Below are 14,152 nucleotides of genomic sequence, written 5' to 3' on the forward strand. Positions count from 1 at the left end.
TGGGGAGCAGATTGTAAACAGTAATTACTGTCTGTTCAGTCAGTCCAGGATATTTTCTTGCAAATTGGAAAATCGCAGAACAAAAAGGAAAATCAAAAGAAGAAATAACACTTGTATTGAATCCCGTGAGAATGGGGGGAATTGAATCAAAAATTTCCCCTGTGGAAAATTTCAAACACATCAAAAAGCAAGTGACTAAACTACATATGAAACCACAGTTATAGTTGTAGGAAGAAAATAGCATCCTTATGTCAGGATGACTTAGCCACATTAGCAATCAGCTGGATGCTTTAAAAATGATTTTATTTATCACTTCCATATTTGTTTTGTTTTCCTTTCCTTTCTGCCTTCCTTACAGAATTTGGTCTCTGAAGAACAGGGTATGTTTTGGGACAGATCAGCTGGCAAAAGCTCTTTTTAGCCTTCAGTGGTGGAGATTCTCTGGCTTTCCTGCACACATGATGCCAGTGCAGAATTATTCTTATGGTTTGAAGCTTTTCCTTATTGATCAGTTTTCTCTGAGCTCTGGCTGCTGCAGCTGGAGGATATAAGCCATCCAAAACTGGATACTTTACTCTGTGTCTTCCTGAGTAAAACCTGGTTGCTTACAGCTCTCTTTTGTTACATTTCATGATGATGCTGGTTTGTCTTGCAGCAATAATGTTTATTTACAATATCTGATCCACTGTAATCCCTGGTTGTTATTATGTAGACTTGTGTCTAAGGTGTAAACATCTGTGTGAGTTTTCAGGGAACACTTCATTCTCAGTAAATGAACCATTTGTTTATAGTCCAGTAAAATAATTCAGGAGTTTTTGTTTATTTGGCCAGGAGATGGCTGTGCTTAGCCATGCCCAAGGGACACCAGCCTTTCTAAAATAATGGTAGTCATTCTTTGAAGATAAGTATTTACTTGAGCATGATATTATTTTATGAACTTGAGCTGTAGAAAACTCCTGAAGGCAAGTTCTCTGCTTTAGTGAAAAGCCTATGAGGGTAAACATGGGTGAGAAGATAAGAGTTGTCCCTAGGTTGTTACAGTATTTAGTGAAGCTTCTTGGCTAAAGTTTGGATATACTTGCAAAAATTGCTTAACATACTGATGGCTTTTAGTAGCATGAAATAATGGGAGCATCTTTTGAAGCTGAGCTAGTAGAAGTATATAAAATGTAGGGGTTTTTTTAAGAAAATTTTGATAGTTTGCCTCCAAAATCGATTCAATACTTTAAAATGTTTATATTGTAAATATTTTTTGCTAGTGATTTCAGGAAATTGTTTATTATCTAGACTTCACAGCATGCTACTGGTGAGGGAGCAGAGATCTGTCAATGGAGATTCTGTGTTGTTCTGGTTGTTCTTGTGTTGCCAAACAGGAACAGTGCAAAGGCAAGAAGTACAAGAACACAATTTGGATGGGCTGTAATGCAGTATATTACGGTACTGTGCTGCCTCCCAGAAGCTACTAGTTGTTGAGTATTAATTCAACTGGTGGGAAGACACTCTGAGGTTTTATGTGGGGGTTTTTAATCAATAATTATGGGGTCTTTTACTTTTTTTTAGAACATAATATGGTATTATAGGGAGGAGGAAAAACTCAGCCTAAAGTAGCATGGGTGTTAGGGGTTTATTGTATAAACAGGAAGATAGAAAATGTTATGTTGACGCTTAAGAAGCAGACTGCAAGCTTGTTGGAGAAGCACAGTGCTTCTTTCACATAGGTGCTGGTCCTTCCTACCACATTGCATGTGGTAGAAGAAAGTACTTCAGAATTTTTGACGTGGTGGACTTAAGCTGAGAGTGGAACATTTTATTCAGAGTTAAAAATGACTACTTGTATAGATTGAGTAAAACCCAAGTAGTCTGGGGTTTGGTTATCCTTGTTTCTTTGTGGATGGATTTAAGTGGAGAATTCTGCAGCTTGCTTGCCTGGTTCTTCCAGAGCAGTTTGGCAAGACCTGGATTTTGTTCTGATTTATATAAATGCCTTTGAACAGTAACATCTGGAGAATGTGTTCCAGACTCATTACACAATAGTACATTTTGTTCGTTTTCATGTTAAATAGCCAATTCTTTTTTTAAGATTTACAGTTAGAAAAAAAGGAAAAGTTATTTGAGAACTTGCTAAAATGTAATATGTCTCTTTACACTGTTTGTATCTGTGGGATAATGATATAAATCAGTCTGTGTCAGAGCTAAATAACTTTTATTTTAGTTTTGTTTTTATTTTTTTTTAATTGTTCTGATAGTGTGCCTGGTGTGAAAGCAGTATTTTATTTGTTTGGGACTTACTAATATTTCTTAAGTTTCTTTTTATATGTTGTAGACCTGTTTGAGGGAAAGATAAAGAATATACTTTTTAATATAGAACTTCATACTCAGTGCAGAGCTTAAGAAAGCTGTTCTAACACATTTTTAAGATATTTCAAGATACATTGCTGGGCAAAAAAAGTATGTGCTGCTGAGCTTCATAAAAATGGAATTTTCCACTTTAGAAAATACTTGCAGTGAAACATAGAAAAATAATATTTTAATAATATCGTATCAATGAGTTTAAACCTTTATGTATTAAAGACACAAGATGGAATTGATGAACATAACTAGTCTTTGCAGTCTGTAATAATACCAGGTCTGCAAGGACATTTTATGTACCTTGTTTTAGATGTCTGTCTTTATGCCTTTCCTATTCCTTAGGTAGAATTAAATGATTGGTTAGTCCTATGATCACCCACATACAAATGGACATCACTTTGAACAGCAGGGTAATCTTAATTTAGCTTGATTCAGAGCCATCTAACTTGATTCAGAGCTGCCTTCTGGTGACCAGGCTGACATAACGTGCTAGTCATTATTATAAAAGATCTCCTTTCTTTTTAATTTGTAAAAACATTAAATCCTCAAAACCTGGTAAGGAGTTTTCACACTTACATGGAAACACCAAATATAGATCAATTTATTGATTTTTCTCATGCTCATTCTTTGCATGATAAAGGGACAGGAGTGGTTGCAAGTGAGATTTGTGAGCTGGTTTTCATTACTGCAGATTACTGGTCATTCAGCCCTTTGCTCCTGAGTACTTCTTGAGCAGCATGAAATCCTTGCTCTTGTGTTGGGAATAGTTGGTTTACAATTCAAGATCCAGCATGCTTTCCCATGTACTATAAAGTACTTCTACACTGCTGATACTGAGGAACATGAGAGAGCATAACGTGTATTTGACAGTTTTGCTTATTCCCTTATTTGTCATCCAGATGGTGTACCCAGCTTATTACAGCAGAATTTTCATTAACATGATTAACATGTTGTAATACTTAGCTTTGGTAACTGTTCTGTGTTTCCTGTTGGATCTCTCTGTCATGTGATGTTGCAGATAGTGTGAAAATTCATGGAGCTGACCTAAACCTCTTAAATTAAGCTGATATATTGTCCTTTGGTTATAGCCACATATAAGTGTTTGGTAGATGTCAATTTTAGGGCGTATTTTTGCAAGTAAGCATTCTGTCATCTGGTAGAGCTTCTCATGTCACACTTAATAGTCAGTTATGCTTTTCTGCAAGTGTGCTTCTCACACAGCAAAATTTTTTTGTAGCTGAGCAAGGAATGTTATTAGTCACAGCTGGAGGAACACTCCAATCCCTTGTATAATTAGGCATCACACTTTTTTTATTTAGGATACAACTGGGTATGTGAGCCAGATGATGATGAGGAATTCAGTGTGGTGTGGGCAACCTGCATGAATGTTTGAACTAGCAGTTCTAGCTCAGAGTGTTCTCAAAAAGTCATAGTCTTACTCAAGACGATGCATTTTTCTTCCAAGAGCTCGTTAGATCACAACTACACTTTCATCTCCTCTCCCCCAGGATCCCCTTAGGAGAAAAGTAAAAAGAAATTCTGGTGAGCAAATCTGCCACTTAGATGTGAGCTGCTTATTGAATGTTTTCCTACCAGTGTGGAGCTGAATCAGTACTATTTTATCAATGCCATTAAGTGCTTCCATCAACAGGACAGGTACAGGCGTAAAGAGTTTGGGTAGTGAGCATGTAGCTTTGCTTGAGGCTGTCATTGAATCATAAAATATGAAAGGCTGAAAAGACCTAGAAAGTTATCTGCTCCAAAGCAGGACTCAGAGTCAGTTTAGGTTGCCTGTGTTTTGTCCAGCTGAGTTTTGAACATGTCCAAGGCAGGAGCTTGTACAACCTCTCAGGTTTGTTCCAGCACTTTGTTCCAGCATTTCACTACTGTCATAGTGAGGTTTTTTCCTCTTAGATAATTAGTTTCCCCTTTTGTAAGTCTTCACTATTTGCTTTAGGAAGGCAGAGCTGTTCATAAATTAGTTTTTTTGAGTCTTCCCTCATCCAGAGGGCAGTAAGCCTGACAAGTATGTTCTCGATGTTAGAGTCATGCTGTGACCTTTTAGAATTTACTAAGTTTTACTAGAAAGTTTTCCTTCCAAACCTGAAATGTGGTAACTGTGCAGATTGTAAGAATTTGTAGGTAGTTGAGGAGATTGCCCCCTGTCTGTGGTAACCTTTTCTTTGTACTTCAGCAGTTTTCCTGATATTGTTTGTGATCTTTGAGAGTAAGGGTTAAATGAAATGCAGTAGATATGCTTTCTCCTAAGGAGATCTTGGGGGAGAGGAGGTGAAAGAAAAATGCATTGTCTTGAATAAGAGAATGACTTGTTGAGAACATTTTGAGCTAGAACTGCTAGTTCAAATATTCATATTTCTTCAAATGTATGATTGCCTTGGAATTAGTGACTGGGAGAGACTTAAAAGGAAGTTGTTCTTAACTTCCAGTTTACCTGAACTACTCCTCAGAAGTGTTGGTTCTGTCAATGGCATGTATGATAAAACTGAAGAATTCCTGTTCTTATCAGTTGCTGGGCAAAACAGATGACCTTTACTGTGGGCAACACTGTGGTGATTGGTGCTTCAGAAGGATACATTGTTTTGGTGTGATTTTTTTTCCCTCTCAAATGAAGCATAATTAAGACTCCTGTAAACACGTGAAACCGAATAAGAGATGTATCTGTCATTTGACCTTTAAAACTTCTGTCTAGAATAAGAAGTCAGCTCCTTTGTTGCAGAGTAGAGCGTGATAGTGAATTTTGCAACAGCAGTATAGGAAGAAGCTAATTTAGTTTAGTGTATGCAAACCTCTTTTCTGACCCTGTTGTCGGTTGCTCACAGATTTCTGTAGTACGTTTTTTTTACTCGCTCCTGTATCTTACTGCTATAGGTTGACTTTCTGGTATATTTATGGAAAAAGTGGTGGGAATGCCATGTAATTAGTTGCTAAGTGGTCAAAATTGGAACGACTTTTTCATTCAAAGGAAGTAAATGTTGAAATTCTTTTGAAGGTATAGGCAGTGTATACACAGTGATTTGTGACTGTGTGTGGATATATATGTTTCTCCTGTAACAGACCCAACTCACTGCACTTGACTTGAGACTTTACGTTGACTTGACTGGGGGCTGAGACCTGGCCACTCTGCCATGGAGTTGGCTGAGCTGTGCCAGAGGCATGGTTGGGTCCTTGAAGCCTGCTGTGAATGTCTGGGCACACAAATGTTCTCGGCTCTTGTAGGATACAGATTTGGGGAAGAAAAGGAGAGGAATATAGCTCAATTCTGTAAATTGTATTATTCTATGTGCAGTAGATAAAAGTCATCTTAAGAAGTTGTAAGCTACTTGCATATGAAATCTTTTTCATTTCATATAGTTACTTTTCATCTGTTAGGTGGATGGAATAATGTATTTTAACATGGACAGCTCTGGAAAAAGCAGCTATTTGATGACATGGCATGTTAGTGTGCAGGAATTCAAGACTGAGAGGTGAACCATCTCTGTATCTGTGAAACGGAAAGCCTGCTTTTGAGAAGTAGGTTTGAAATTTCTGTATTCAGCTGTAAAGCTAATGTGCTTTTACTGATATCCCCTGTAGAGGAATAGGGCCCATTGCACACCTTTTTTTTTAAAGCTTGAGAACTGTGACTAGGATGTCAGTAAACCAAAATGATTAAAATTAATCAGAAATTACTAGAGCTCTTTTGTGTTCACTGAGGAGCTTTAAAAGAGCTGAGTATAAATTTACTTAACTACTTGCTGTTATGCCTGTCCTCTCACATAGTATCAGAGAAATGGAAGATAACAAGTGTCACCAGTTATAAAACGAGGCTTAAAATGGATGGTGGGACCAAGAAAGTTTGACTGCTGGATAGACTGTCTTAATTATGTTATGAAATACAGTTAATAGACTTATGTAGATGTATATCTGTGAAAAATCCTAGATATTCTAGGGTTACAAAAGGTCTTCAAAGGCAGGACTGATTTGAAATCAGTCACTTCTATTTGCGCTTTCTACAGGAAGTCCCTGGTGAGTAGCAAACAAGCTAATCTGCTGGGGCTTCCTTTTTTTTCCAGTTATTTCTGAATGTGCAGCCCCGACTGCTGCATTTGATGTCAAAGTTAGCTTCTTATTTGACTTCTAGTGGATGTTTTAAATGGAAGTTGATGGGATCATGGGGAGGAATAAAATGCTCTCCAGGTATATTGTTAATAGTACTCCGTACTGACATCTTTTAAGATGCCTTTTTTTAACACCAGTATCTTAAAAACAAAACACAATTCTCCTTTGACTAACTTGCCATCAGTACTCCTTAAACCACTCAAATGGTCCAGACTCTTGCAGAGTGATATGAAGTTACTCAGAGCCGGGGCATTGGGTGGTGTGTTAACATTTTAGGAGATTTGATATTGTTTGACCATCTCATTTTTGAAGTTACATTAAGACAGGAACATGACTCATTACAGATACTGAAATCTGAAATACTTTTTTCCTGGTGTCTTGGAACAAATAAAGATGAAGCAGGCCAAAACATTAATGCACAATAATCGACTACGTATGTCTGTAAACATGCTCTGTTAGGTTGCTATGAAACTCTTTATTCTTGGCAGACAAGAAGATGTCTTTGAGAGTGCCTTAAAGCTGTTGTCTCTTAGACAGAGGGTCAGTGGTAACTTGAACATTTGTGGGGTAGTCTTTGTTCTGAAAATCACAAAAATCAATCTTTTTTTATTTAAGTAAAAATAGATCTGGGCAGGATGAAGTAGTTGTTTGAAAATTGAATCAGGTATTGCTTTTTTTCCTTAGTGTAGTAATTTCAGATTTTCCTTATTAAAGAACACTTCTAGAGTGTTTATTCACTTCCTTAACATGCATCTAGTCTTACTCCTGAGTTGTTGGGATGGAGAGATGAGAATCATAGAATCATAGAATCAGCCGGGTTGGAAAGGACCTCCAGGATCATCAAGTCCAACCCTTGATCCAACACCACCATGGTTATTAGACCATGGCACTAAGTGCCACATCCAGTCTCATCTTAAAAACCTCCAGGGACTGAGAATCCACCACTTCCCTGGGCAGCCCATTCCAATGCCTGATTACCCTCTCTGTAAAGAATTTCTTCCTAATATCCAACCTAAACCTCCCCTGGCACAGCTTAAGACCATGCCCTCCTGTCTTCCTGGGAGAAGAGGCCAACCCCCACCTGGCTACAACCTCCTTTCAGGCAGTTGTAGAGAGTGATGAGGTCTCCCCTGAGCCTTCTCCAGGCTGAACAACCCCAGCTCCCTCAGCCTCTCCTCATAGGACTTGTGCTCGAGTCCCTTCACCAGCCTTGTTGCTCTTCTCCGGACCTGCTCCAGCACCTCAATATCCTTCCCGAAGAATCATCATCTTCTTCTTTTTTCACATAGCCCTGTTTGCCATATTGCTTCCTTCACTACTTGGCAAATGGCACTGACCTGTTCAGGTGGCTGAAACCAGGGATGTTTATAGAGCTAGGCAGGTTAATTGAAATGGACACCAGCATAATGTCTTTCTTCAGAGGCTGATGCACCTGGCTCAGATAATGTAGAGGTACTGCTTTACCTGAAATGATAAGAGCTTGCAGAGTTTGTGCTAACTTGTTTTGAGCTGTGTAGCTGACACAAATCATAGGAGAAGAGTACATTTTAGGAAATGTTTCTTCATTGGTAAGGAAATGAAATATGGAAAGACAACATATCTCTGGGTTATTTGTCTGCTTCAGTCATATTTCAGCTGAAATCTGACTCAGCTGGTTTGCAAAAGATGATGTAAATGGCTGTTTACCAAAGTCACTTCCTTTTCACATTTAAAAAAAATGTGAAAAATAAAAAAACGTGAAATAAAATAGATAAAAATACGTAGGCTTAATGCATTTAAATGTTAAGAGTTGAAATATTTTGTATTAGTTTTTAGTAATGATTTTCATAATAATAATAATGGCCAGTCTTCACGAGCGAAGATTTGGGAAAGGTCATTATACTACATCAATAAAAGTAGGAGGTTAAAGCTATACCATACAATTTTTAATATTCAGGTAAATAAATTGAATTTGTTTTATCCTAATGATGTGTATATCTTTTTGTCTTAAAAGGCTAGATTTTATAAAGAAAACCTTACCCCTTGAAACTCTACCCAAGCTTGTTTTCCCATCTAATGAACAGTAAAGTGCTTTAGGATTTGCTTTTAAGGGATCAGTATTATTGTTTTAATGGAACAGTCAAAACCATTCCTGAGTAATAAATCTCATTAATTGAATTCCCTCGCTCAATCTTTACTGTTTTAAGCCTTGGTATTCAGAATTGTGCCTTTAGTCCTGAAAGTCCAAATTAGGTGCTTCAAGGTGATCACATTACAGCTGTCATGTTACATTTCACTTTTGCTTCATTAATTTTCACTTCATTTATTTCATCGTACTCCATTGATGGCAGCATGTTGCCTCTAATTTAATATCTCAATGGTATTTCAGCAGTTTTAATAGGATGTATTTTATATTTTGAATTATAGAGTGACATACTAGTGTGATAGAGCTAATACACTTTTGAATTCGTTCACCTACCCCAAATTGATATTAAAGAACTAACTTTCAAGTGTGTAGCAATTATTATTTAAAAGCTCATTTTACAGGGTTGTTCAAATACATTTCAGTTTTTGTGTGATGATATAAAATTATTTGTGGAACCTGTGCATTAGGCTATTTCGGTGTACTCTGAAAAAATCTGTTAATAAAGAATACGGTTAGGTAAACTCTAAGTCTTGTATCAAAATATCCTGTAAGCAAGTGAAGTGAAATATATTGATCTACCAGTGGACTTTTAAGAAGTAGGAAAGAAAATTACCAACATTACCATATGTCTTCATAAAGTTAATAAATTTTTAAAATGAGATCTGTTTTAAATTAAAATTTTATTTTAATTGAAAGAGAAGGGAAACAAGATGTCTTACTCATGGTACGCTAGATAAATAAAAAGGAGGGAAGATGTTTGCTAAGTGTTGGTAGTGTTACAAATGGATACGAGTACAGGGACAGCTCTTGTGGTTGTATCTAAAGCAGGGCTTCCACACTATCACAATTGGCAATAAGGCCTGGAGCAACTACATGTTTGCATGGGGAGTTTATGTTCCTCTTTCTTTGACCATGATGCCTGTCAGGGGAGAGTGCACCAGAGGATGCTATATAGGAGTGGAGATTACAACTATCTCAGAAATGAGAACAATTTACACAGTATACAGTCTCTTTAGGTGAAAAAATAATCTTTCATTCTTTGTTTCCACTGTCTTGTATGAAAAGTTTTGGAGTGTCCTGCAATTGTGGTAGCTCTTTGTAGCTGGTGTTGGCTTGTGTAGCCTCACTGACACCACCAACATTGAGGTATAATTTGATGGCATGTTTTTTTTACTTGCTTTAAATGAATGGTGTCTTAGTCTTGTTCCTAGTGGAGGGGGAAAAAAAGGAAAGCAGAGGGGAGAGCCAAAAATTTATATATATAAAATATGCCCCCCCCAATAAACAAACAAACCCCCCAAAACAAATCAACCGTTGAAGTAGAAAACTGAGAACACCAGGTAAAGCACAAAGACAGGGTACAAGGAGTGACAATGCTGTGCAGGGTGATGTGTGAAGATGAAAGATATGTACTTTAAAGATCTGTAAAACTTGCCTCCCTTTCGTATATGGTAAATACAGCCTTGGGCAATGGTTTCTCCCTAATCATCTGTTTCTGAAAACTTACGTTAGCTTTCCTTTTTCTAATTTAACTTACAGCTCTTGAAATTAGGAATCTTCATAGTAACAACTTTCCGACTTACCGGTTTAGTCTCTTTTTTTTGGTTAGTTATTTCATGGTTAGTTATTGTTTAATTTATTTCATAGCCACTGGTGTGCACGTTTTTTTCCATCCAGTTTGAAGTCTTGGCATTTTCCTGCATGATGGACTCTTATATAGTCTATTTCCCAACGTTCTAAAGGGAAGATTTAATAGCATACGGAGATTCTTCTGTTGTACTCCCTTGGCAGAAAAGTACTGCTGGCAAATATTGTAAACATATCTTAGAGGATATTGTAGTGGTGTTTCATCTCTCTCCCACTCCTTTTTTATAATTTCATGAACTGAACAATTTTGTCTTTAACCGTCTATTAGATTTATGCATATTTGAGATCTGAAATTACTGTAGCACAGAAATATGTCAGGCCTAATATAACCTTTTGCACTTCCACATGGAAGATACAAAATCAAATATTTTAGGTTTGCAACATTTTTTCTCTTGCCTTGGAGACAAGGCAAATTCTTTAAATGTGGCTTTACCTTGTGAGAGAAGACTGATAAGAATGGGCACTGCTGATGGGGAGTGTGGCAAGAGGCAGTATGCTTTCATACAGACTTGTAGAACTGTGTGCCTTTGGGTAGGGGCAGTTATTTTTGACTGCCTAGAAAAAATGGAAGAAACAACACTTATGTTTATTGTAAGCTTTTTAAAATGCTTATAAGTATTCTTTACTCCCAGGTAACCATGAAGGCTATGCATGCTTAACTGTATATACATCAGAAAAAATTATTTTCCTTGAAGTGTTAAGAACACTGTAAGTTACAGAAACTGCTCTTATCTTTCATTTAGTTTCTCCTTCTCTTCCTCTGAGTTGTTACAAGTTAGATTGAAAGTATCTGTACCTGCAATGGATGGTTATTGTTTCTATACCTAAAAAAAATACATCTAAAGCACAGTATGTTTAATTGCATGTGACTTGCTTATAAGTCAAATATTTCTGGGGCAATATTTTCCACTTAGTACTAGTGTATTAAAGGAATTGTGTATTGGAGTCTTTTTGTCCTTTTTGTTTCTTTTTAAATACATAGGTAAAGATAGAGTTTTCAACACCCCTTTGTGTGAACAAGGAATCGTTGGCTTTGGTATTGGAATTGCTGTTGCGGGTGCTACAGCCATTGCAGAAATTCAGTTTGCAGATTACATTTTTCCAGCTTTTGATCAGGTCAGTATAAATAAATTTGAAAGAGGTTAAAAAAAATCTTATGACTGTTTAAATTATTCTTCTGTTAGCATTAATACTTGATTTGAATATGTGATTTTTGCAAATAGATCCACAGTTGCATTACTAATATTTATGCATGCTTTAAGTAAACAGGAGTAAACTGCAAACAGTATCAGTACTGTACTGTAAACAGTAAACTGTACCAAGACCAGTTTGAAGGCTTAATAAGTAATGGAAATTAAAGATGTTGTTTGAAGCAAATGCCTCTCTGTTTTAATTTTTGGTTTTGTGACTGTGTTGGCTTCAGCAGCCTTAAATTCATCAGCTGTGTCTTCCCAACACAATTTCTCATTTCTGCATGCAGCTGCAGCTGGCCATGTATCCACAGGACAAACTACAGATTTGAACTGGGGTGACTGACAGTATGCAATGAGGAAACAACTGGGTTATAAGGCTACCCCCGAGGCTTAGGCATCTAACTTGAATGCAGTAAATTATTGTTTCATTTGCCTTGAAAAATTTTTGTCTTTGCACTGGCTTACACTATTTCTTTGCTTCTGATTTAGTCCTCTGAATCCCATGCGTGGTGCAGATGATGTAGTTACATCCCATGTATTGAAGTGACTTAATGATGCATAACTAAAGGTATTGGACTGAATGTTACTTTTGTATATAAATCTTCCCAGATTGTTAATGAAGCAGCAAAATATCGTTACCGCTCTGGAGATCTATTTAACTGTGGAAACCTCACCATCAGAGCACCCTGGGGCTGTGTGGGTCATGGTGCACTATATCACTCTCAAAGTCCAGAAGCCTTTTTTGCTCACTGTCCAGGAATAAAGGTACAGTAACTCTTATTTTATGAAGATGAATTTTATTTGTTTGTTTTGTAATGGACTGGACTAACAATGAGTCTGGATACAGGCAGGGGAAGAAAGGATGTCAGTCCATAACAAAATATCTGAATATGTTAATTAAAAACTATTAGAAGTTTTCAAACTTCTAAAACTTAATTTATAAAACTTAAATTGTGTTAAGTGTTTGAGAATTTTTAACCATTATTGAAGCAATCTTAAGTAGACATAGTATTTTTTACTTGTCTGCTTTTTGCACTAAAACCATACATTTTACACTGTTGTGTGTCCAGTATAGTACAGAACCTAAAAACTTTAATAAGTAGTACTTTCTTTTTTTTTTTCCTTTCTGTATCTGTCTTAAGTGCACTATTGAATTAATTTATATAAATGACAGTGCCAGGCAGTGGGCACAAACTGAAATACAAGAGGTTCTGTCTGAACATGAGGAAGCACTTGGCACAACTTGCCCGGAGAGATTGAGGAGTCTCCATTCTTGAAGGCATTCAGAAGTTGTCTGCACATGGTTCTAGGCAACTGGCTCTGGATGGCTCTGCTTGAGCAAGGGTGTTGAACCAAATGATCTCTGGAAGTCTCTGCCAACCTCAACTGGTTGGTGATTCTCTGGGTGATAACTTTAGGCAAGCTTTCCACCTGAGGTGGTGGCATTCCTCGAAGCTAAGTTTGCTAATGATTAGAGAAGAGGGAGCTGCAGGATCTAGTCATCTCAGATTAAGAGAGCACTTTTTGCCAGCTCTCCATTTTTTTCTGAGTAAACTTTTGTCTATAAACTTGTACTTCTGGGTTAGCTGGCATCCAGACCATTGAGCAATGACTCATAGCTGATTAATGTGGAAGACTTAAGCAGAATTGGTATTTGCATGCTAAAGACACATGTTCATTGTTTATCTGTTGTTTAAACTGTTGTCCATGTATGATTTTGGTATTCTAAATCTTCAGATATAACTCATCAACAGGGAGACCATAGCCATTTCTCCTTCTTGTTAGTCTTTACTTAAATACAATCCTTTATATTTTTCACATTTTATTTCATGATATTTGAGGAATGAGGATACATTTTTGTCTCTGGGTGTTCTTTATGATATTTGAGGTGTTCCTATTCTGAACTTGAAAGTATTTCCTGATACAGACAAAAGCAATCTCCAAAATCTTTTGCGAGGTAATTGAATCAAATGGCTTCTTGATCTTGTTTATAAACTAAAGTAGTTTCTTATCATATGAAAGCACAAGATAACTTACATGATTAAAATACTGATGCCAGGTCTATATTTCTACTGATCTTGTTGGTCAATCTCAAATTTTTATATACTGTACCAAGTGCTGGAGTTTAGTGGTCCACTCAGGTGATTAAAGCTCTTTCTAATTCTGGTACTACCTAGAACGGTGCATAGTCTTCTCAATAAGTTAGTAAGTCAAAATTTTATTTAGTCATGCTGCGTAATATAAGTTCTTTGTTCCCACCTCTGATATTTCTTCTTATTGGTTTTTCACTTCCTTTCATTTCCTTTCACTTTTCCTTGGGTAAAGTGCTAAAATAGATTGCTACCACTAAGAGCTGTCATCTCAGTTGAAGATAAAGGGCACATTAATTAAGTGGAACTGATGGAACAATGTACTAGTTTCTCGTGCACAGAGAAGTATTTTAGACTCCATCTTTTGAATATTGTTGCTTTGTGAAAACAGTGTTGTCCCTTTAATATTTTTTGCAAAGCTGTTTGTTAATGCAATTATAATATTTCAAGATTGCAGATATTTTTGAATGAACCCAAACCTAGCCTTTAACACGGGAATCAAGAAGTTGCACATGAACTTGTGGTTCAGATGCATTCTCAAACATCCTGTGTCTATGCGTATTTTCTCCATTATTACAGAAGGAAAGGCGATGTCTTACAAGCTGAGAAGGGTAGGGTTTGACCTTTGG

The 14,152-nt window shown here is 36.8% G+C and overlaps 1 protein-coding gene across 7 annotated transcripts in view; it reads left to right on the forward strand.

Moving 5' to 3' along the window:
- Positions 1–14,152, forward strand: part of BCKDHB (branched chain keto acid dehydrogenase E1 subunit beta) — a 153,217-nt gene that overhangs the window by 10,510 nt on the left and 128,555 nt on the right. For all 7 annotated transcript variants that reach the window (XM_017825080.1, XM_017825072.1, XM_017825109.1 and 4 more), the window contains exons 4-5: positions 11,223–11,356; positions 12,043–12,198. In XM_017825080.1, the coding sequence (XP_017680569.1) occupies positions 11,223–11,356; positions 12,043–12,198 (290 nt within the window). The remainder of the gene's footprint in view (positions 1–11,222; positions 11,357–12,042; positions 12,199–14,152) is intronic.

Source organism: Lepidothrix coronata, unplaced genomic scaffold (assembly GCF_001604755.1).
Source record: "Lepidothrix coronata isolate B3197 unplaced genomic scaffold, Lepidothrix_coronata-1.0 Scaffold4, whole genome shotgun sequence".
NCBI classification, from domain to species: domain Eukaryota; kingdom Metazoa; phylum Chordata; class Aves; order Passeriformes; family Pipridae; genus Lepidothrix; species Lepidothrix coronata.